The sequence below is a fragment of the Peromyscus californicus genome, unplaced genomic scaffold, assembly GCF_007827085.1.
Source record: "Peromyscus californicus insignis strain IS unplaced genomic scaffold, ASM782708v3 Scaffold_6__1_contigs__length_162567912, whole genome shotgun sequence".
Classification (NCBI taxonomy): domain Eukaryota; kingdom Metazoa; phylum Chordata; class Mammalia; order Rodentia; family Cricetidae; genus Peromyscus; species Peromyscus californicus.
The window spans coordinates 61,514,823-61,538,352 of NW_026294584.1; the positions used below are offsets into that span (position 1 = coordinate 61,514,823).

Sequence of the window (23,530 nt, forward strand, 5' to 3'; positions counted from 1 at the left end):
ACATTGGGTTGGCCTGTGTGAATGTCTGTGGGGGACTGTCTTAATTAAGTAAATTGATGTGGGAAGCATCACCCCTATGGGCAGCACCATTCCCTAGGCAGTGGGTCCTGATCTGTGTAAGAGTGGAGAAATGAGCTAGGCGGTGGTGGCACAAGCCTTTAATCCCAGCACTTGGGAGGCAGAGGCAGGCAGATCTCTGTGAGTTCAAGGCCAGCCTGGTCTACAGAGTGAGTTCCAGGAAAGCCAGGACTGTTTCACAGAGAAACCCTGTCTTGAACCCCCCTGCCCCCCAAAAAAAGAGTGGAAAAATGGACCTGACCATACACAAGCACAGGAGCATCTCTGTAGCCCCCACATCAAGCTTCTTGAGAGAGTTCACACAGTCTATGTCTTTGGCCCTTGGCCATGCAGGGGCTCAGAGGCAGTCTTGCTGAGGTCATGGTGAAATGGGATGACATGACTGTCTTTAGTATTATTAGGTAGGTGGGGATAACCTTGAACTTCTGATCCTCTTGTCTCTACCTCTCAAATACTAGTATTATAAGAACCCTCCACCAAGCCTGGTTTATGTGGTGCTTGAGACTGAACACAGGCTTCATGCATTCTGGACAAGCACTTTACCAACCGAGACACATCTACAGCCTGTATTTATTTGCTGAATAAATAAAGGATTTCAATAAGCGCTGTCACTAAAGAGAAATATTCACTCCCATCCCTTTCCAACTTTAGAATAAAATTCATGGGAGCTGACTTATAAAAAATGATCTTCATGGTCCCTGTTTATGGAAAGAGCCTTTATTCTGAAGAGCAGAGATAAATTACGCTGAAATATTTTTAGGGCCCGGAAATCTTCAAGCAGCTCATATCTCTTCATGAAGATTATGCCAGTAACAAAATTAACACGATCAGTCAAGCTCTTAAGGAACAGCCCATAAATTAAAGACATCCAACAAAACCCAATTATAAAGGGACAAATTTTGTATGAACTTCAAATACCACCTGCTCCACTGTGGCTGCAGAGGCTGTGGACAGTGCCAGGCGGGGGCAGCCCTCCCAGGATGGCATTTACAGGTGGTTAGGTGTGTTAATGGCAACTAGCCAGCAGGGACCTCCCTTTCCGATTTGTGATATACATGTGAACACGTGTGTTATCATGAGTGTGTGCCTTGTGTGTGAGCATGCATGTGGAGGCCAGAGGGGTCATCAGATGTATTCTGTGGTTCTCCACCTTACATTTTGAGACAGGGTCACTTCATTGAACTGGAGGCTTACCCCAAGTTAGTTAATTCAGCTAGGTTGGAGGGCCAGCAATCTCCAAGAACCTATTTGCCGCCTCCTCTCCCTCCCACTCCAGAACTGGGGTGACAGATTTGTGCCACTGCACCCAGCTTCTGCATAGGGGCTGGAGATCTGAATCCGAGTCCTTAGGTTTGTGTGGCAAGTGCCTAACCTACTAAGTCATCTCCTCAGCCCTTCTTTTCCACTTCCTGAAACACATCATTTCAAACGTCAGTGGGGAGCCCGGGTGGTCAGTCACCCTGGTTTTCTGCAGCTTTAAGTACTCAAGTACCATGGACAGGATCATTCTTTTGCTGTGATGAGCTGCACACGATACAGGTCTCAGCAGAGGATCATTGTAAACACGCAGTTTCACGACATAAATGTATCCACACTGTCATGGAACCATTATAAGATCCATCTCCCAGACTGTTCCATCTTCCCAAAGGGAAACTTCTATTAAAAAATATCACCCAGGGAGCCGGGCAGTGGTGGAAGCCTGGAGGAAGCTCGGGAGGCCCCCCCTGTACCCCCCATACCCCCCCAACACTGGCTTTGGACTTTTAGCTTCAGAATTGTGGGGAAACGCAATGTGCTCTTTTAAGTCTTCAGTGTATGGGATCCTTGGCTTTCTTCTCCACACGTTCTGCACTTGCAGATCTAATAGACTGCAGACTGGAAACTTTTGAAACAAGGCTGTCTCTGTACTGGATATGCATGTTTTGGAAGGACTGTCTAAACGATACAATAGGTTGACCATGCCATGGACTGTGTTACCAATTATGTTTTCCAAAGACGGCTTAACAATCTACAGGGGATGTGCCTAGGCACCATGCCACTTTATAAAAGGGATTAAGCACACAAGGTTCTTGGTACCCTCGGGGTCCTGGAACAAATCTCCAGTGGACATGGAGGGCAGACTGTGCTTTTCTGTCAATGTCCCAGGAAGAGAAACCAACATGACCGAATGACACGGCTCCGTCTATGCTGGGACGTCCTCACTGAGCTCAAGCATGAGGCTGGGTCTCGGAGAGTACCTAAGTCAAACTAAACAGGCTACTGTGGGAGGGTCTCCATGCATGGGGGACTGTGTTGGCTTGGGCAATATCCAGGTGTGGGGGGAGAATCTGGCCTCCTCCATCAACAACCCCAGACCTTCTCAGCTAATCCTCTGACAGCCACCAAGACATATTGTCCCACTTCCTCCAAGTGACTTTCTAAGAACCTACCTCAAGTCAGGTGACGCCAGACCTTAAAACTCTAGAATACAATCCCTTTCTTTCTTCCTTTCTTCCTTCCTTCCTTTCTTTCTTTCTTTCTTTCTTTCTTTCTTTCTTTCTTTCTTTCTTTCTTTCTTTCTTCCCTCCCTCCCTCCCTCCCTCCCTCCCTCCCTCCCTCCCTCCCTTCCTTCCTTCCTTCCTTTTTTAAAAAAAATCTTACTCCGCTTTGCTGTTGACAGTTTAGCAACCTAGTCAAGGTAAATCCAAATGGTGCTTCCAAAGCATGAGTTTTAAGAAGTGGAGGGAACAGACTTTCTCCTGATCATACTCTAAGTAGAGAGGATGACCCAGTTTCTCCTTTGATTCCTACTGCGTCAACTGGACCTTGTATGTTCCTCTTAGCCGGTGACTTATGACAATACAATTCACAAACGCTAGCAGTCCGGAGCCTCAGCTGGTGTGGGGAAGCTCCGTCCTCCCTCCCATAGTTGAGTCCAGCCCCACCCTGGGAAGAAGGTGCAGACTTACGGTTCTTAGAGGAACATGGTGTGGGGGGGATGCCAGTGGCTGCCGCACTGGACTCTGAAAGGCCAGGCAGAAGCGCTGGCCGGTGTCCGGTGGGGAAGCATGGATGCGGTTTTCTAGGCGTTCAGGCTCCTGTTTGTAGGACTCCAGGGGAAACGGGTGAGGCTTGGCCACTTGGGTGGGTGTTGATGGAGAAGAGGAGACGCTGGAGGCTGGAGGGACAGGACAGAGCGCGTTAGAAGTGCGGCCTTGGCAGAGAAGAGGAGGCTCTCTATTTCTGAGAGCCCGTATCTTCCTCTCACAAAACACCTGAAATATTAAATGCAGAAATCAGGGAAGAGTTTCTTACGTGTGTTCACAGCCTCTTAGAAGTTCAGGGTTCAGAAACGGCCTCACCATCCTTGGTGAGGTGTGGGCAGGCCCCAGTGTTGGGGTGTTCATATAGTCCTGACATCGTTCGGGCTGACCTCTTCACCCCTCCACATGGACTTGCCCTCCCCTTGGCCAATACTGCTTGCTCTCTTCTCCATCCCTACCAAGCTTGTGCTAACAGCAAACACCATGGAGTCATTGGTGGAGCTTGCTTATAGGGAAATAGAGAGCTCAACAGAACCAAAGTCACTGCTAAAGAAGTCACATGACTGTATGGGTGAACAGGAGAGTGCTCGCCTTGCAAGCATAAGGACTTGAGCCTGGAGTCCACATAAGAAAGTCAGGTATGGTAGTATACACTTATAATCTCAGCACTGGGGAGAGGAAGACAGACAGACAGATTCTTGGGCTCGGCCAGCCAGCCTAACCACTTAGTGAGTTCTAGGTTTTAGAAGATACTCAAAGTTGTCCTCTGACATCCATGTGCACATACACACATACATACCCACACATACAGAAATATGCACACAATACAGAAGAATATGCACATAAGAGATGTGGGCTATAAACATTCCTGGTAATATAATCCTGTCTTGAGACCTTGTTGTGAAGTACATGCCAGAAGAGGCTGGCCATAAAAGGGGCTTCTAAAATGCAGAGGCCTTAGATAGACAGGAGAAGGGAGGAGGGAAAACGTGTATCAATGTAAAATTGCAGGGAGACTGGGGATATGAATCTGCCAGGAGTAAAAGTTATTCAGATCACAGAGCTCCTGCAGTCCCGGGATCTGTCTTTGATAGGCAACCGTCACACATGCATACCCATTAGGTTGCCAGTTAACTATTATGGGTCAAATTGTGTCCCTGGAAGCATGCATTAAGGCCTAGTGCCCAGTACTGTGAATGCGACTTTATTTAGAAATAGGGGTTTTTTAGGTTAATCAAGTTTGGGTGAGGTTCTGCTGGGTTGGGATGGGCCTGATACAGTATGGTAAGTGTCCTCACAAGAGAAGTGTCTGGGCATGATGGCACTCAGGAGGTGGAGGTAGGCAGATCTCTGGGAATTCGAGGCCAGCCTGTTTTCCATAGTTAGTTCCAGGTTAGCCAGGGCTCCATGGTAAGACCCTGTCATTAAGGAGGAGGAAAAGGAGGAGAGAAGGAGAAGGAGAACAAGAACAAAGAAGAAGAGGAAGAAATAAAGGGACACAGATGCATGCATGTGCACAAACACACGGGGGGGTCAGGGCGCGGGGGTGTGTGTGTGAGAGACCGATCAATGGACCCTTGGAGCCGAGGGTGATATATGTACAAAGAGAAGGCAAGGATGACTGGTAACACCAGAGGCCAGAAGAAATAGGGACGGACCCTGCCCTGCATAATGTGGAGGGGACACGGCACTACCCATGCCTTGGTTTTGGACTTCTGTTTTGTTTTCAGATAGGGTCTCATATGCCCCTGGTTGGCCTTGAACTCACGACGTTGCTGACCAAGTCTAGCAGGATGCCAGCCTGCCCCTCATAGTGAGGTCAGAACAGGCCAGCTCCACTTGTGAGTGTCAAACAGGAAATCTTTCATCCTTACTCTCTCCACTTAGTCTCAACCAGACACCCAGTCCTGCCTCGGTGCTTCCCTTGTGGACATGTCTAACTCCTAATGGGATGGGTGGGGGTGGGTGGGGGTGAGGGGGTGGGGAGGGGCTGATGAGGTGTAACAGGGCAGGGTGGGCCAGGCAGGTCAGGATTGGGAAAAAAACCTGTGATAAACACACACACACACACACACACACACACACACACACACACACGGATCGTCACTGGCGACGCTTCTAAGGTCTGGGGTTTCCACGTCTAGACAGGGGCAGTTCTCCGTGACCTCCAACTCCTCCTGGGCCCACTGACAGAAAGCACTGATATCCGGTCTCCGTGGAGCACAGTCAAAATTCCCTGGGGCTGCATCTTTACCTAGTCTCCATTCAGAACTTCTGGTCCAAACCACATCCACAGACACATTTTCAAAGACCCAGAAGAACAAGCGCCTCTGCGGAGGCCATTTTGCTGATCCAAACTACAGACATGGGGCTGGGGAGAAGGCTCGGTCTGCAAAGTGGGGCTGGGGAGAAGGTTCAGTCAGAAAGTGTTTGGCTTGCAAGAATGAGGACCCGAGTTTGATCCCCAGAAACCATTTCAAACAAACAAACAAAAGGAAACAAAAACCAGGTATAGTGGTTGTGTGCTTGGAACCCTAGTTTGGGGAGGTAGAGACAGGAGGACCCCAGGGGCTCACCTAGCCTACTTGGAAAATTCCAGGCCAAGTGCAAGACCCTATCTCAAACAAACAAACAAACAAACAAACAAAACAAAACACCAAACCCCCAAACCAAGGTAGATATCGCCGGAAGAGCAGCACCCAAGGCTGTCCTCTGACCACACACATGTGCACCTGCATGCTCACACAGGCGAGCACGTTAGTTCATTCCTCGGACCTGCTTCTCCTCACCGAGTGACTGGGTTACTGCAGTGCTAATCTTGAAAGCAGATCTCACACACCCACCTGTTTATCACGTGGTGAGTCACGGCAGCACGGTGCCTGGTGGGAAGGGGTCAGCCTCCCACCCTCTCCATGTGAGGAAGTGGTAAGCAGAAGAGGCATGGAGCCCTTGGAATGGCATGATACCATCTGGAGTTTTAGGAAGGGGAAAGGATTTTATAGTGCTCACATCCTGCCAATCCACAGATGTCTGCAGGTCCCTGGAAGGGGACATCTCCAGGGAAGGGAACAAGCAGAAGGAAAGTTGTCCCCTCACATCTTTTCTGCTCCCATGCTCTATAACGTGGGTATGGCGGGCGATGTTTAGTCTTCATTGTCAATTTGACTGGATTTAGACTCTCCAGAGAAGCATACCTCCAGGTGTGTCTATTAGGGTGCTCCCAGGGAGGTTTAACTGTGGGTGGCATCATCCCATGGACTGGGTGTCCCAGACAGGACAAAAGGGAAAGTTAGCTGTGTGTCAGCATCCAGTCTATTTCCAGACTGCAGAAGCAATGTGACCAGTCGCCTTAGCTCCTGCTACTAAGCCTTTCGTGCTACTGGACTGTCCCATAGCGTGAGCTAAAACAGACCCTTTCTTCCTCACGTTGGTTTGTCAAGCATTTTGTCATAGCAACAGGAAAAGTAATTATACAAGTGTGTATTATACATTTTGAAAATTATTTTTTCTATCCATTGTTCTTTTTATGAGCAGCTGGCAAGCCATGTGCTTAAGCACATGTCACCCCCTGCCCCCGTCCTCTCTACAGCTCTGTGCAACTTCCACCAGAGCTAGAGACAGGGCTTTGTCATCCTGAGCTGACTGCTGTCTGTAGAGTACAGGCTCCCTCCCTCCCCACCTCTCTGTTTCTACGTCTTGGTCTGTCTGTACATCTTTGCAAGAGGCTATCTACTCACACCATTCCCCTGGAAGAGGCCCAGTCACTGCTGGGTGAGGGGCCTCACTGACAGAGAAAACTCCCTGCTGGTTCTTTGGGTAGCTAACATTCACCTTTCCAGTGTAAACCATTGGAAGAGAAGGTAGGCTGCTTGCCCAAGAGGGCTCAAAAAGGTACAAGCCATCAAACTTTGTGGCCCTGAGTCCTTGTAGGTTGTTTGTGCAAATGCTGGAAGATTCTGACCCACTCCAACGGAGGCCAGGGGAGAAGGCTGGAGGCTGAGGGGCACTGGGCCACAGCTAGCATGGGCCGATCTCCTCGTGTAAGCAGCTAGCAGAATGAACGGCCTTTTCTGCTGGGATGGATACCCTACTTTTGATGTGGCTAGACGCCTTTCCACCCCTTCAAGGATAACTATTGACTTTCTAAGGCCGTGAGGTGTCTTCATCTTCCACCCCACCTGCCTCACCTCTGTCCTGCTCTCCTCTCTGAGCCAGGAACTCCCATGGGGGAGACAAATGCACAGTGACTCCACAGGCTGTGTCTGGCAGCTTTCTGGGACCATGACCCCAGGACACCGACTGAACAGAAGAAGAGGCTTACCCTGGCCCATGGTTTCAGTCTGTGACGGGCTAGCCTTGCTGTTCTGGGCCAGTGGTGGCCCAGTATAACAAGTGGCAAGAGCCCACCTCATGGACAGGTCACAGAGAGGAGGAGGAGGAGGAGATGAAGGACCCACAATGCCCTTCAAGGAAACAACCCCAAGGACTGAAGACCTTCTACCAGACCTTACTGCTTAAGTTTCCCACAAGCACCAAGTTGGGGACCCAGTCTTTAACATGTGGGTCACTGGGGAACATTCTAGATACAGACCATGGCAGGGGGGAAGGGTAATGTGTGAGGCGAAGGGACAGGTAAAATGCCAGATGCAGGGCAAGGCTCACACATGCATATGTGGGGAAGATATGATTAGTTTAGGGGTACAGGGAAGAACCTTCCTAGAATAAAAAATATGCCCCCCCTTCTCCCAGAGGGGTAAAATGTCTTCCAGCACCCCGCAGCACTTCCTGCTGCCTGCAGAGTCCCGCCACACATTCTGGGTCATCTGCTTCTCAGTCACCTACACTGTGCCTGAAGCAGCTGGTGGTCAGAGGACATTTAATTACTTATCCACTTCCTTTTGTCAAGCAAATTGCCGAGTTCATATGTCCTGACTCCAGCTCCCAAACTCCTTTACTGTAAATAAATCGAGACACTGTCAAGGCACAGGGCTAAAGATATAAAATTCCATTTCAGCCCCGTGAACTCTCTCTGAAAGAGGGCTTCACAGGCCTACAGGGGAGTCTGGAGATACCAGGCATCTGGAAAGGGCAGGAAGAGGCACTAAGGGAGGGGGAAGGGTGTGCAGAGGAGGGGCTGGGCCTGGGACTCCAGTGCTCCCCATATTGGGTGGCCTTGGCCAGGCAGCTTTTCCTCCATGCTGACAGGGAAGGCAGGGGGTAAAGATCAATTGTCACCATGTGGATGCTGGCTTCTCAGTAGTTAATTAGGGAAGGCCACAGGGCTGGTGAGGACATTCCTGAGTGATTTTCTGTTTGAATATTGGTGTCACCACTAGTCAGTCAGTCAAGGGGCAAGAGAGACAAGGCTGCCTCGTGTCTCCATTCCTTTACAACCCCAAAGTGCAGCGCGTCCAGCCTGTTGATGTTGTGACAGCTGCTGCCGTTTATAAAGCTTATGCTCAATAACCACACAAGTTACCAAAGAAAATCATAAAAGAATCTCACCATGTCTCAAGTAAGTTTATGACTGGGTTAGGCTACATTCATAGCTATCCTGGGGGTGTGCTTCTTATACAGACTCATTACTACTTTCTCGACGGACAGACTACAACTTGGCTATCTACAAGAGCAGATGCCTGCTCTGCACATCAGTAGCTCCCAGGCAGCTTCTGGGGCCCAGCTTGGTGCAGGAGGATGAGGAAGCCAGAGGCCCAGTTCAGGTGTGGTGGGGGAAATGGAGCAAAACCAGCAGCAGACCCAGCATCTCCAACCATCCCCTGTGTTAAATATATGTGTCCCCGGGGCAGGAGGGGCTCAGACAGGAGCAGCCAGCCTGCAGCCGGAGGTGGCAGGTCCTCTGAGGACCAGGTCTCCAACCCAGAGAACAACATGGCTGGTCTCCAGAGCAGGTGATGCTCATACAAGGTGGGGATGCCCATGGTAACCCAAGAAGGCAGCCAGATGGTTCCCTTGTCAGGTCTCTTCTGAGAAGCAGCCCTCCTCCGCTTCTAAAAGGTTTTGCTGAGGGCTGTTGTCAGCTCTGAGGGCGAACAATGGCTTTGATTTTTTTTTTCCTGGCCGCTGCAAAGCCTATGAATAAGGCCAGTGAGTGAACAGAACTGGACCCTGGCAGCCACACAGAATGCCAGGCAAGTGTCTCCAGACACCAGGGAGCCATGAGCCGGTGACTTCACAGGGCCTGGCTGGCCATGCTGGCGGTGGGGGCTGCAGCTGAGAAGTGGGAGGAGATGGGTGGACAGAGACGCCAATGGAGAGAAGAGAGCCCTGCCCTTAAGACTGCTGGGCAAGGCTGAAGCAGAGGCCTGGGCTTCAGATGCTCTGAGCTCTCAGCCTGGATTTACCCCTAACTCACCCTGGGCACAGAAGCAAGCCCACCTCCTATGCCCTGATACAAAGAATGCCCCAGAGGTCATGCATGTGCTCTGATCCAGACTGTTGTGTGAATGGACCAGGCTGGAGCCAAGGGACAGCACTGGCCTTTTCATGCTTGGGTGACAGAAAGACAGACTTCACTTTGCTGACTGCAAATCTAATAGGCCAGGGGAATAGTAAGTGTTCAGCTGACACGGGGTGGAAGTGAGGGAAGGTCAGTGTGGCTTTGAAGCACAAACTGCCTATCACAGTGAAGAGGGCCTGATTAGCGTTCTCAGTTCGGGGATAAGGATGAGGGCCATAAGGGGAGCAGGGGCTTAGGGAGGGTGCTGGACGAAAATGCCATGGATGGGGAGGGACAAAAATCCTTGCTGCTGAGGAACCATCACTGTCAAAGGGGACACAGGTCATTGGACCACACAGGAGTCACAGTGGTATGTGTGACACTGGAGGCTGAAGGACCTGGCGGCAGAAGCAGCTACCCGGCGACTGTTTGCTTAGGGTGTCTTCCCTCTAGGAAGACTGTGACTTTTAATTAATTCATTTGCAGTATTAGGATTTGAACCTATGGTCTCCAGCATGAAAGGCAGGCACTCTACCACTGAGCCATATTCTCAGTCTCCTTTTTAGTTTTTCTTTTGAGACAGGGTCTCACCAATTTGTCCAAGGCTTGCTAAGGTTGGCCTTGAACTCATTCTGTACCCCAGGCCAGAGCTGAACTTGCCTTCTTCCTACCTTAACTTTTGGGGTAACAGTATTATACGCCTTTGCAATTTGGTCTGGCTTCTGTTATTACTTGTAACCTTGTTCCAAGGTGCCCCTCTGGCCTAGTCACCATCCAATCCTCCCTAGACCGCCCCTCAGCCCCTTACTGCTGGATGCCAAAGGCAGGCGTGGTACCTTGGCGCTGCAGGTACTGTGCTCAGGTGCTGCAGTGCATGGTGAGGGGACACACTCTCTTCCTCTCACACTGCTTCTTATTGGAGATGGGAGAAAGTGTGTGTGTGCTCTCTGCTGCCCTCCACCTCCTCCCCACCCACCCTGGCCACTGGCAGCATCTCTCGATCCCGCTGGCCAGGAGGGGCACGGGCTTCTGCTCTTGCTGGCTCCTGGATTTAAGCCTTCATCTCCTTTCCTTATTGGCTCCCGAAACCACTCCCACCCCTCTGTGAAAAGGCCCTTTGCAATCCCAGCTAAATGTCCCTGTTCCCTGTCCTTGCAGATGTGACCTCCAGCTTCGAGCCTTCACTCGCACACTGTTTAAGGGCTGACAGACGCCCCAGATCTGGAACCTGAGTGCAACCCCCCGTCCCCAGCTCTGTGGCCTCAGGTGAGTCTGTGTTCAGTGTCTAGCTTAGCACTTGCAAATGAGCAGGTCTGCAGCCACGCCACCCCGAATGCCCAGGACTCTGTCTGAAAATGAGAGCTGCCCGAGGGAGTTTTGTGGTGATTACAGGGTAAAAGCAAAGGACTCCAGAACGCCCAACAGCAGTGTGCACTGGACAGCTAGTTAGAGCCATTAATACAAGGTCCCAGGAGAAGGGCGGCTCGCTGGGAACTCAAGTCCACTTAGTGTTTCTGAACACCTGCCTGTCTCTCGTGTAGGAGTGTGACAGCTGAAGTCCAGGCAGAGTCTGCCTCCTGCTACCCTCGGACCTGTGCTCCCTCTGCCTTGGCACCGTGAGGGTAACAGCACCCTTCCTTCCTAAGCAGAGAGTTTTCCTTTGGGAAGGTCCACACCACAGTCATCATCAGGTACCCTTCAAGCCAGCGTCAGCCAAGATGCAGTTGGGAAGCCCTTCTTTAGGGAGGTACCAGGACAACGTGGTATTTTATCCACAGTAGGTGAAGAAACCTGAGCCACAGACCATAAGGACTACTTCCAAGTACCACACTTCCGGGATCTGAGTATGAGCTCAGCTGCTAACATGCATGAGGCGCTGGTTTTCATCCCTAGTACTGCACTGAACTGGGCATGGCAGTGCATGCCTGTAATCTCGGCGTTTGAGAGACAGAGGCAGGAGGATCAGAAGTTCAAGGTTATCTTCCACTATCAAACCAAGCTTGAGGCCAGATTGAGATACACGAGACCCTGTCTCAAAGACCAACCAACCAGCCAACCCCCAAACAACCAAACATAAAAAAACAAGCCCAGTTCTACACATTAGTTCACCCAGTTACATTTGTTCTCGGGGTAGGTTCTACATCAAGGTGACTTTTGGACTAACAGACCCTCTTTCTCCTGTGGTGTTTTCCACATGACATTTTCCCACCGGTGACTTCAGTCATTGTATTCTCTTTCTCTTTGACCTACAATCTGAGTTGCTAGGTCACTTTTCTAGGCCACTTCTCCATCACCTGCCTTGCTGGGATGCATCCAGAATGATCATGGCCCCTTCCACCTGTCCTCATCCCTGGCTCAGGCTCTGGGAGGCGCCTGAGCCTGCTGCTGCTGTCTCAGGCAAACACATTGGTTCTGGGACCCATTACACTCTCCAAAAATACACTGTCTAATATTATTTTTGCCATTTGTAAATGAGTAAGTATTTTAACAGGCCCTCAGTTTTAATTTATAATATAGTGATCATAAGAGATACTTATGATCACATGAACAACAGCTCCTTGGCATCCTCAATTTTTAGAATTACAGATATTAATAACTTATGACTAATATATATTTAAAATAAAACAAAAAGGGAAGGGAGTAGTATATATTTTTATGTATTATAGATGTGTTTAATATATGGGTCAAGAGATGATGTTAGATTCATGCATCTACTTTTCCATTCAGCTTATTCAATGTGTGGTTTTGGTTGAAATACATATATTACTAGTAATAAAATACATATAACATGCTATTAATATATACTACTCTATATGATATGTGTTCTCTATGTAACACACACACACATACACACACACACATTTCTAGCTTCACAGAGGTGAAATAGGGAAACCATTGGATTCCGAGAATGATTCTTTTTTTTTCCATTTGGTTTTTCAAGACAGAGTTTCTCTGTGTAGCTTTGAAGCCTGTCCTGGAACTTATTCTGTAGACCAGGCTGGCTTTGAACTCACAGACATCCACCTGCCTTAGCCTCCCGAGTGCTGGTATTAAAGGTGTGCACCACCACTGCCCGGCTTCTGAGAATGATTCTTAGTGACTGAAGGGACTTGGACCTCACTATCAGGACCAATTCTCTACCCTGATTTTATCCTTTTTCTCTTTTGATGATTCTTGTAGGCCTCTTTCTCCTTGTGAGAATTCAAGTCTCTCAGCTGGGACCACATGGTAAGACAGAGACCATCTCTTGTATCTATTTCATTGAATTCTCCGCTTCCCCTCATTAACTACACCCCAACGCTATGAAGAATAAGGGTCATGGCTTAGATTTGGGTGCCCTTTGACAAGGACAATCTGTGCATAATTGCTATTCATTGCTTCATTATTCTCCATGGAGGTGTTTATATTTTAATTTAAAGACAAAAGTGCAAAAAGAAATGACACAGAATAGAACTCTCAACATGCTCTAGATGGGAATAGAAGATCCTGAACACTGACTGATGGGCAGGCTTAGGTGGGGTACTTTCAAGGTAGCATCTCCTTCAAAGTGAAGGCCCATGATAGATAAGACCAGCTCTGTTCAGAAAGCTTTTCTTCCATATCCAAAGGCTAAAAGGTTGCTGGTATATTTCAGACTCTGAGAAGCCCAGTGGCAAGAGAACTCCTAGGTTTTGCCTAATGGTCTTTGCTCTTTAGGTCCATCTGCAACTTTCTCAGGGATGTTATAGGATGTTCAAGACATCAGAACATCCTGGCACAGTGATTCATGGTCATTGTGATGTCTGTGTCCTGGTCCAGCCCCTTTCAAAAGTTCTTCAAGGGCTGAAGGTATGGCTCCATTGGTAGAGTGTCTGTCTAGCATACAGGAAGTCCAGCACTGATTAAAAAAAAAGTTAGCTCAGTTGGGAAAATGCTACTGTGCAAGCATTAGGACCTGAGTGTGATCCCCAGCTCCCATGTTAAAAACTGGACCTGGTAATGCATGCTTGAAACCCTATCACTGGAAAGGTGGAGACAGGTGGATCCCTGGAGCACGCTAGCTTAGTCAATTTGGTAAGACAGTTAAGAGAGTCTGTCTCCAAACAAACAAACAAGCAAGCAAATGACATCAAAGGTTGATGGAGCCTGAAGAATAACACCCGAGGTTGTCCTCTGTCCTCTACCCTACATGCACACATGTACATGCACTTCCCCCATAACACCTACCTAAACATGAACACACACACACACACACACACACACACACACACACACACACACACACACACACACACACACTCTCTCTCGGAATCCTGGGGGGTTTGTCACACATGGAACTCTTCCAGGGCAGCCTCAGAGATAAATCAAGCTGTTGCTGTGTCTTTTTTTTTTCCACTCTTTCATCAAGAAAGCACAATGTGTGTCGATGTGAACAGCTGAGATACAGACTGAAGGAAGGTCTGGAGGAACAGTGCTGAAGCCGGATGGGGAAAGAAATGTTATCCCAGGAGTCTCCACTGTCCACCCTGGAGTCAACTGTCTTTAACTTTGTTTTCTGTCTTCAGATGTGTTAGTAGCCCTTGCTGATTTATGATCCTAGGGACGCATGTTTGTTTACTAAATCTCAAAGCATCCCTGCCTGTCCCCAAGCTTTGCTGCTCTTGTGTGCTGCTGCTCTGAGCGTGCCTAGACAGCTTCTAGGTGACACCAACTGCGTGTCTGTGAATATGTGTTTGGGAGTGGGCCAGCTTTGCACCATATCTTTTTGTAGATTTCCTCTGACTGGTCCTACTACGTATGGATAAAGGGTAGCCTAATAGAAAAGGTTTCTAGGGAAAACAGGAGGCACACAGACGACATACCCTATCAAGCAAACCACTCCATTCCATTTACTTCATGATGATACTCTGCTGCCTTTTAACAATGTACTGCAATAATTGTATTTATACCCTCCCTCTCCATCTTAGCTAGGGTTCTACTGATGTGACAGAAGCAACTTGGGGAGGAAAGGGCTTACTTAGCTTACATATCCCAGGTCACAGTTCACTGAGTGAAGCCAGGGCAGGAACCCAAGGCAGGAGCCTGGAGGCAGGACCTAAGGCTGATGACGCGGAGGAATTCTGCTTACTGGTGTGCTTTTCATGGCTTGCTCAGCCTGCTTTCTTTTTTTTTGGTTTTTCGAGACAGGGTTTCTGTGGATATCATTCTGTATAAATAAAACACTGATTGGCCAGTGGCCAGGCAGGAAGTATAGGTGGGACAAGGAGAGAGAAGAATTCTGGGAAGTGGAAGGCTGAGTCAGAGAGACACTGCCAGCCGCCATGATGAGAAACAGCATGTGAAGACGCCAGTAAGCCACGAGCCACGTGGCAAGGTATAGATTAATGGAAATGGATTAATTTAAGCTGTAAGAACAGTTAGCAAGAAGCCTGCCACGGCCATACAGTTTGTAAGCAATATGTCTCTGTGTTTACTTGGTTGGGTCTGAGTGTCTGTGGGACTGGCGGGTGAGAGAGATTTGTCCTGACTGTGGGCCAGGCAGGAAAACTCTAGCAACAGGTTTCTCTGTGTAGCTTCGCGCCTTTTCCTGGAACTCACTCTGTAGACCAGGCTGGGCCTGCTTTCTTATACAACTCAGGACCACTTGCATAGGCACGGCATCACAGCCTCCATGGGGTGGGTCCACCCATGTTAATCATTAATCAAGAAAATGCTCCCAAAGGCTTGCCCACAGGCCAATCTGGTGAAGGCATTTTCTCAATTGTGGTTCCCTCTTCCTAAATGATCAGCCTGTGTCAAGTTGACATAACACAACCCACATGAGAGGTCTGTGGATCTTGGGCCCTTGAAGAGTCCATCGGTTCAGCCCTGCCTATACCACTGTGCTCTCTGCTGGGTCCTTGAGCAACATGCTCTGCTGACTTCCTATTGGAAGCCAGTGTGCCAGTGCCCACTGCCAAGGTCAGTGAGACCATGACTCAGCAGACCCCTAATACATCACAGAATGCATCCCTATCCCCACCAGCTCAGGCACATTTGGCTGTGAGGTGTTTGGACTAGAGCTAGGCTGTGTCCAGGTGACAAGTCTCAAGCGCCTCAGCAGACGCAGCTTCTGCCTTGCACACAGACTGTCCGGCCAGTGCTGGCCGAAGTGAGGCTGATCCAGGACTGTGTGCAGGACGCTGGAAAGGTGGACAAATCAAAGGAAAACCCTGGAGGGGAACCCCTCTCTGCTCTCTGCACTGCTTCCAGAGGGGCTCAAGGTGGCTAGGAAATCTAAGGTGGCCTTGGCCCTGTGTCTAAGAGGACGGAGGCTCCACCATCAGGAAATGTGTAGTCAGAACTTGAGGCCCTGGTAGTTCCCAGGCACAGGCTTGACCTTGAGGTCTGAGCTTCACTGGTGGTTTCCAGGTCCTCCTTGGTGTCTCCTGGTTTAAATTCTCTTGGGCTTTAACTCAACTTGGGGGAACATGTTCAGCTGTGCTCTTTTGCTCCTGAGGAAGGTCTGGTCAATCCCACTCTAGCACATGGCACATCCTAGGCTGGTGGTGACCTGTCTGTTATGAGACTCCAGGTCACAGACCTCTGATAAGCATCCATAAGTTTCTCCACTGAACTTGGTAAACATTCTGCCTCTGCCCCCCACAGGAAGATTTCATACAAAATCGTCAGTCTGGGGAGTTCCCGGTGCCTTCCTTGAAGAGTTCAATGTAACATACCGAGCAGAGGGGATGTTGGCTGCTGGGACAACTGAGATGTACACAGTCCCCAGTCCCCATGTCTGGCTGGTTAGAAAAGCCACCCAGAGCTCCGGTTCCAGTTTCTGCTCCAGGCCTGGAAGACTTGGATTGAGGAGAGCTGAGGAAAGCTGGAGTAGGGGGCGGGGTCTGAGTTTTCTTCCTCTTCCCATCCTTTCTTTTGGTGAGACAGGGTCTCACATAATCTAGACTGGCCTTGAATTTGCTACATAGCAAAGGATGGCCTTGAATGTGCTATGTAGCCAGGAAGAGCCTTGAAATGATGACCTTCCTATCTCTCCCAAGTGCTGGGGTTACAACTGTACTGCCTGCCATACCTGTTTGTTTGTGGTGCTGGGCATTGATCTCAGAACTTCTTGCATGCTAGCAAGCACTATCAAATGAGCTTCCGATCTCTGATGGAAATTGCCTTTCCTGTAGTCAAGGACGGTCCCATGGACATGTTCCCTGAATGATGCCTTGTCTTTGGACACCTGGTGGTCACTCAGCCACTGGACAGTTCTCCTAAGTTCCCCTGTTCCTTCTCAGCTTGCTTGAGACCTTGGTCGGAATGCTGCAAAGATGTGTACATCCTACAAGCCAAGTGTTCTCTAACCTGACATTGGCCAGGGCTGCTTTCTCTGCAGTCAGCTCCACCACTCACCGCAGGGCAGGCAGAGATGTTGGTCTGATCTGACAGTGGTAGTCTGAATGCAATTGGCCCTCATAAGCTCATAGGGAGTGGCACTATTAGGAGGTGTGGCTTTGTTGGAGGAAGTGTATCACTGTGGGAGTGTGCTTTGAGGTCTCCTATGCTCAAGCTGTGCCCAGTGTCACAGTTTGCTTCCTGTTGCCTGCAGATCAAGATGCAGAACTCTCAGCTCCTTCTCCAGCACCATGTCTTCCTGCATGCTACCATGTCCTGTCATGATGATAATAGACTAAACCTTTGAAACTCTAAGCCGGCTGGGGCTCCAATGAAGTGTTTTCCTTTATAAGAGTTGCCATGGTCATGGTGTCTCTTCACAGCAATAGAAACCCTAACTAAGACAATGATCCACTGGCTTTGACTCTGCCCTATCACACTTCCAGCTCCCTCTTGATTCTCATACTAATTTTTTTTTTTCCGAGACAGGGTTTTTCTGTGAAGTGGTCCTGGCTGTCCTGGAACTCACTGTGTAGACCAGGCTGGCCTCAAACTCACTGAGGTCTGCCTGCCTCTGCCTCCCAAGTGCTAGGATTAAAGGCGTGTGCCACCACCACCCGGCTTCATACAAATGTTGAGTAAGGTTTTAGGGTTGTACATTTGGCTATAGGAGCTAAGACTCTTTTATAATCTTTAATAATTGATATTCTTAAAAATATGTTGAAAAACGTGTTATTTTGGAATCAAAACACTGTGGCAATATGGAGGGTGAGAAGTTTTCCTTCATGATGAATTTTTAAAAAAAAATTTATGTACCACATGTGTGCCTGGTGCCTAGAGAGGCCAGGAGAAGGCATCAGATACCCTGGAACTGAAGTTATAGATGGTTGTGAGCTATTATGTGGGTGCTGAGATTAGAACACAGGTCTTCTGGAAGAGCAGCCAGTGCTCGTAAATGCTGAGCCACTTCTCCAGCTCCCCACATTTATTTATTTCAACCAAGCTTCTTTAGGACATTTCCTCTGATCTAAGGACTAAGTCCACAGTCCTGCTTAGCTTCTGAGATCTGGTATGCGGGGATGGAAGACCACAGATACTTCTTAAAGTTCCTACTCTCCTAGAAGACATTCAAGGAAAAATGGTCTTCTGGGTAACGTACATCCAATTGCCTTCTGTACCCAGTTAGTCAAAAGCTTGCTCTAGCACATCGTTCTTTTTTGTGGCTAAACCAGCAACTCAAAACAAAGCTGAAAGGGAACCGGGGAAGAGACGGAGTCTTGTGGGCTAACCTTGGAAAGAACTGTCCCTCTCCAAGCTTACCCTAGGGCAGCACTTTCCTTCACAGATTCATCACTACCCCAGACCTAGACTTGGGTAAAGGGAGGCTAGCATGTGACTTGGGTGTGGGGGAGCCCACCCCTAGCTTTGTGTGAGTGAGAAGGCAAATCTGGAGCCGAAGACAGAGCCTGCAACAGGCTGTTTCCCGTGACATGGCTTCTGGAAAACATGCCAAGATTTGTTACTGGTACCTTGGTCCTGTCTGGTAATGAGTTATTTGTGGAACTGCAAATGTGACAGGTGTCATTTGGAGGTGTGTGACAAAATATGGATAGTCCCAAGAGAACCAAAAGTGTTAGAATCAGCAGTGACTCACTACTTTATTTATTTAGTGTACTGCAGAGGTGCACACATGTGTGGCATGTACATGTATATGTGTGCACATGAAGACCAGAGAACACCCTGCACTGTGATTCCTCAAGGGCTATGCACAGACTCTATTTGAGACAGACTCTCTCAGTGGCCTGGGGCTCTGTTAGGTCAGGCTGGATGGCCAGCAACCCCATGGATCTGCCTGTGTCTCTCTCTGTGAAATTATAAACACAAACTATTGCAGCTGGCTTTTTTTTGAATGTGGAATTTAGGAACTGAACTCACTTTACCAACTGAGCTATTTTCCCAGCTCGCATCATCTACTTAAAAATAATCACATTTACTTGTGTGTATGTGCACACGTACATGTGTGCCACGGTGCTTGTGTGAAGGGCAGAGGATAACTTCAGGAACTGTTGATCCACCACGTAAGGCTAGTCCCAGGGATCCAACTTAGGTCATCGGGCTTAGGGGCAAGTGCCGTCGCCCACTGGCCATCTTGCCAGCCCATTCCCATGGTCTCCTTTTGCAATGGCGGACATCCAGGCTCTGAGAGGTGAAGCCTCAGCCCAGAGCCCATGCCGATTCTGCAACCACTTAGGTCTTCAGGTGCAGGTGCAGCTCTCCTGTGCCAGCAAAGCGTTCACACACAGATGTTACAACTACTGTCAGTCCAAACGACAAAAGGAAGGAGGCCCGTCAGAGAATTATGCATTTATAGAGACTGGCAAAGCTTTGCAACAAGAAAACATAAGCTATATTAAGTTATATGCAAAGAGCCAGGGGGAGTTTTTTAAAGGCTAAGTGAAGAGGGCACCATAAGTAATCTTGTACCAGTATCCTGGCTATAAGGGTCACTACCAAGTGTGGCAGCAATCCAAGCTGAGCCAGGCAGTGGCTGGGCAGAAGTCTGCAGGAGCATGCTCTGTGCAAGGTTGTGGGAGCCTTGTGCCAGGCTGTGGCTCTGGCTGTGTCTTTTGTGGTCATAAATGTGTGACACAGATCTCCTTCAGATGTGTTCTTAGAGGGAGACTGGATGCCGACCTGGGACTAGAAAAGTCAGCGTAACCTTGATTTCCCTGAGATATCTGTTTACAACAGTGTTGGGTGGGCACTGGCCACAGCACAGCCAGTTGCTTAGTTCAGCCAGGTATCTCAAAGGCACAAAGCAACAGAGCTGTGTTGTGGGTGAACTTGGAACTAACTCTGCTGAGTGGGGTGTGAGATCAAGGGAGGTCAAGTGGCCACCAGGCCTCCGACTGAGTGGGAAACGTCATGGTAGTGCTCCCTCACTGCACTGAGGATGGTGCTCCATCTCTAGCCTCTCTGGGAATTCCTAGTTTGGAACAGCCACATGGTCACTGTTTTAGTTGCTGGGGTGACTCCCCAGGAACTCCCTTACTTCCTTTCCTCCCTCCTTTTGATGGTGCACGTGTGTGTGATAGTCTCTCATGTAGTCCATGTATACAAAGATGACCTCAGCCGGGCGGTGGTGGCGCAGGCCTTTAATCCCAGCACTTGGGAGGCAGAGCCAGGCGGATCTTTGTGAGTTCGAGGCCAGCCTGGTCTACAGAGTGAGATCCAGGAAAGGCGCAAAGCTACACAGAGAAACCCTGTCTCGAAAAACAAAAACAAACAAACAAGATGACCTCTACCTCCCCAGTGGTGGGGTGACAACTACGAATCACCGCACCTGGCTTTGTGCATTGCTGGGGACTGCACCCAGGACTTTGTGTAGACCAGGCAATCATCTACCAACTGAACCATATCCCCCAGCCCAAAGAAGTGGTTCTTAATACTGCTCAGTCCTTGGACCCTCTGAACTGTAACGAGTCACACACGAACCCTAGCACACACATTCCTTGCTTGTTCTGTTTCTGAAATAACTTCAGGGTATTTCCAACCCCAAAGCTTGGCTTCTAGGATGTGTGTGCCAAGGGGGTCACCAAACATGCCCATGGGTTCTTTCCTATAAGCAGTGTGACTCCCACTGTGCCAGCTGCTAGTGGGCGCTGTGCCCACTCGCCTGAAACCTCAGAGGGACCTTGTTATTCTTCTCTTCACTGTGACAGCATCCCTGGTGGAAGCAATTTTAGAAAGGAGAGGCTTATTTTTGGCTCACAGTTTCAGGGGGATGTTCGCCCACCATGGCGGGAAGACACCATGGCTGGGCACTATCCATGGTGGTGGAGCTTGTGGCAAGACTTGTTCATATTTTTGGTTAATTACAAAGCAGAACACTTGGGCCAGAAGACCCGCAGGCCAGCCTTGAGTTGGTCATGTCAATCAGCTGGGCTCTGTGTCCTAAAGGTTCCAAAATCTTCCCAAACTACACCTCCAGCTATGGACCCACTGTTCAGACCACAGGAGCCGTTCAAACAGTAACAGACTCTTGCCAGGAGAGTAGGGGAGGAGTCAACAGAAAACCAGAGTGATATCTGCCTGGGACCTGCCACCAGACGTTCCTAGAGCATGCCAAGCACGTCCTTTAAAATCGGAAATTACATCTTGTGCTGCTTCTGTGCTTTTGGTCACCCAGCTATTTGAATCGATTCAGAACCAGTGATGGTAGCTCTTTCCCACTACAGACCACATGTAAGTGCGGCTTCCCAAGCTGCCCCTGCCTCTCTTTTTAAAAGCTTATTTTTATTTTATATGAGTGTCTTACCTGCATGTGTGTCTGTGTATCATGAGTGCAGTGCCAGTGGAGGCCAGAGGAGACTGTTCAATCAACTGGAACTGGAGTTACGGACAGTTAGGAGTGGTCATGTGGGTGCTGGGAACCAAACCTGGGTCCTCCACAAGAGTGGCAACTGTTCTTAACTGCTGAGCCACCTCTCCAGTTCCCTGAACTATCTCTCGATGGTTCTATTTTGTTCCTCTTCCTGGCAGGTAGCTTTACCCTAAAGGCACAGCTTTGGACCTCCCCACCCTCCAGGTTCTGGGCTCAGAGCAGGTGAGAGGGGATAGATAGTCCCAGGTGGACTTTGACTACTGTCCCTCCCGAGGTATAGCCTAGTTTTCCAGATGTGCAGCAGCCCGAGGAAACCAGAACACTCTTCCATGTGGCGGAGGATATGGGGTCTAGACCACAGTGCTTAAAGCCTTTCTTGGTTTAAGGGCCATGCTCGGAAAGCAGGAGAAAGCTAGGGCTGGCACTAGGGAGGTTGTGCTTAATGCCCTCTTGCCTGGCTCCTCTGTGGTGTACTCTCCCTGGGCAACGGCTGGTGGCCAGTATGGGTATTCCCTTCCAGGAGGCTGGCCACAGCCAGCTGCCATGGGACTCTGACCAGGGCTCTCCTGGAGCTCTGTTGACCTGATACATCATCTGACACAGCCTGCCAGGCCCTGGGGCTGTGAGGTGCCAGTGTGGTGGCTAGGGAGGCTGGGCAGGTGTCCAGGCAACTTCTGCCCAGAGCCATCCTGAGCACTCAGCTGCTCCTCTTCTTCCCAGAATGAAAGGGATTGTGAGTACCGGCCACTGGCTTCAGTGATCAGTGGGTGATGGTCTCCCCGGAGAGGCAGGGAAGGAAGGACCATTCCCCTGGGAGGGGATGGAGGATCTCGTGGTGGGGGACATGGGTACTGCCTTTGCATGATGGCCCAGATCTCAACCCTAGCACTGACTGTGGCCTCTCAATGCAGCAGCAATGTGGGAGTTCAAAGCCATAAAAGAAGATGATGGCAGCCTGCTGGATCTTTTCCTAGTGTTTTAAAAAGAGAGCTAACATCTGAACTGGAAAAAACCCAGACAGGGACCCTGTTTCCAGGCATCCCTGGGTTCCTGGTGCTTCCAGTGCCTGATGACCACCACTGTTAGGTCGTGTTTCACTGGGGGGGGGGGGGGGAGTACTTGTCCTTGATGTGCAAGCCTCAACAGTGGCAGTCTCCTGTTCCCTTCCATATTCTTCATCCACCTGACACACTGCATCAATGACCCAGCTCTCCTTTCTGCACACTGTTACACCTAGTTCAAACCTTGCTTAACCTTGCTGCCTGATGAGGCTGGTCCTGACAAGGTCACTGAGCACAGTTCACCAGAGGGAAGCGGCCATGCAAAAGCTACGGGGCTGGGGCGGGTCTCTTCCTGCCTGTGGCCTCCACCACTTTTCTCTCTGGATTTCTAGAATCAGAACACTGTGCTGAGAGGAATTAGACTTTCTAATGATCTTGATCCACTCCTTCACTTCTGTCTCTATCATTGCTCTGTGCAACTTTTCCAAAGCCCCCTCTGCTTTCTAGGACATTCTTCTTCCATCCGTCTACACTGCACATTCCAACATCATAAAATTATAGTGTGCTGGGGTGCTACTATTTCTGTGCTGGACGTGAAGTCCAGGCCCCAGTGTATTCTAGGCAACTGCTAAACCACTGAGCTACATCCTTCGTTTTACTGGGGCAGGGTCTCACTATGTAGCTCAGGCTTCAGGGTGCCGACATTGCAGGTGATTGATTACTCATGTATCTTCTTTCCTCCACTGAGCACGAATGGTGTGAGTCTCACTTATCACCCTACCTCCCACATAGCACACTCTTTGCACACAGTTTCCACTCAAGAAATACTGGCAGCTCTTAAATGGGGCGCCTTTGTTTAACAAGTTTACCAAGAGGCACAGCTCACGGAAGAACAAATGGATAAACTATACTTTATCAGAATTTAAGACATAAACACAACAACTGAAGCAGACTGATGGCATGGAGAAGACATTTGCAGATTCCATGTGTGATAAAGGCTTGTATCCACACTACATACAGAACTATCGGGGCTGGAGAGGTGGCTCCAGAGATAAGAGAGCTTGCTGCCCACGCATGAACACCTACACTACGGAGGCTGCAGTGGGATGAGAGATAGGCCACTACTTGAGCTCCTCGGAGGCTAGGCCCCCAGTCTCATCTGTGGTCCCTGAGTAACACAACGTTCCCCATCACCCGGTGTCTTTGTTAGAGTGACCCCCACATG

The 23,530-nt window shown here is 49.4% G+C and overlaps 1 protein-coding gene across 10 annotated transcripts in view; it reads right to left on the reverse strand.

The window, feature by feature from the left end:
- The window catches only part of Prkag2 (protein kinase AMP-activated non-catalytic subunit gamma 2), a 393,524-nt gene that overhangs the window by 93,445 nt on the left and 276,549 nt on the right, over positions 1–23,530 (reverse strand). For 8 of the 10 annotated variants that reach the window (XM_052719488.1, XM_052719485.1, XM_052719487.1 and 5 more), the window contains one exon: positions 3,027–3,235. In XM_052719488.1, coding sequence (XP_052575448.1) covers positions 3,027–3,235 — 209 coding nt within the window. Of the gene's footprint in view, positions 1–3,026; positions 3,236–23,530 lie in introns of those variants that run through there. The other 2 variants (XM_052719496.1, XM_052719495.1) reach the window with 2 other exon arrangements.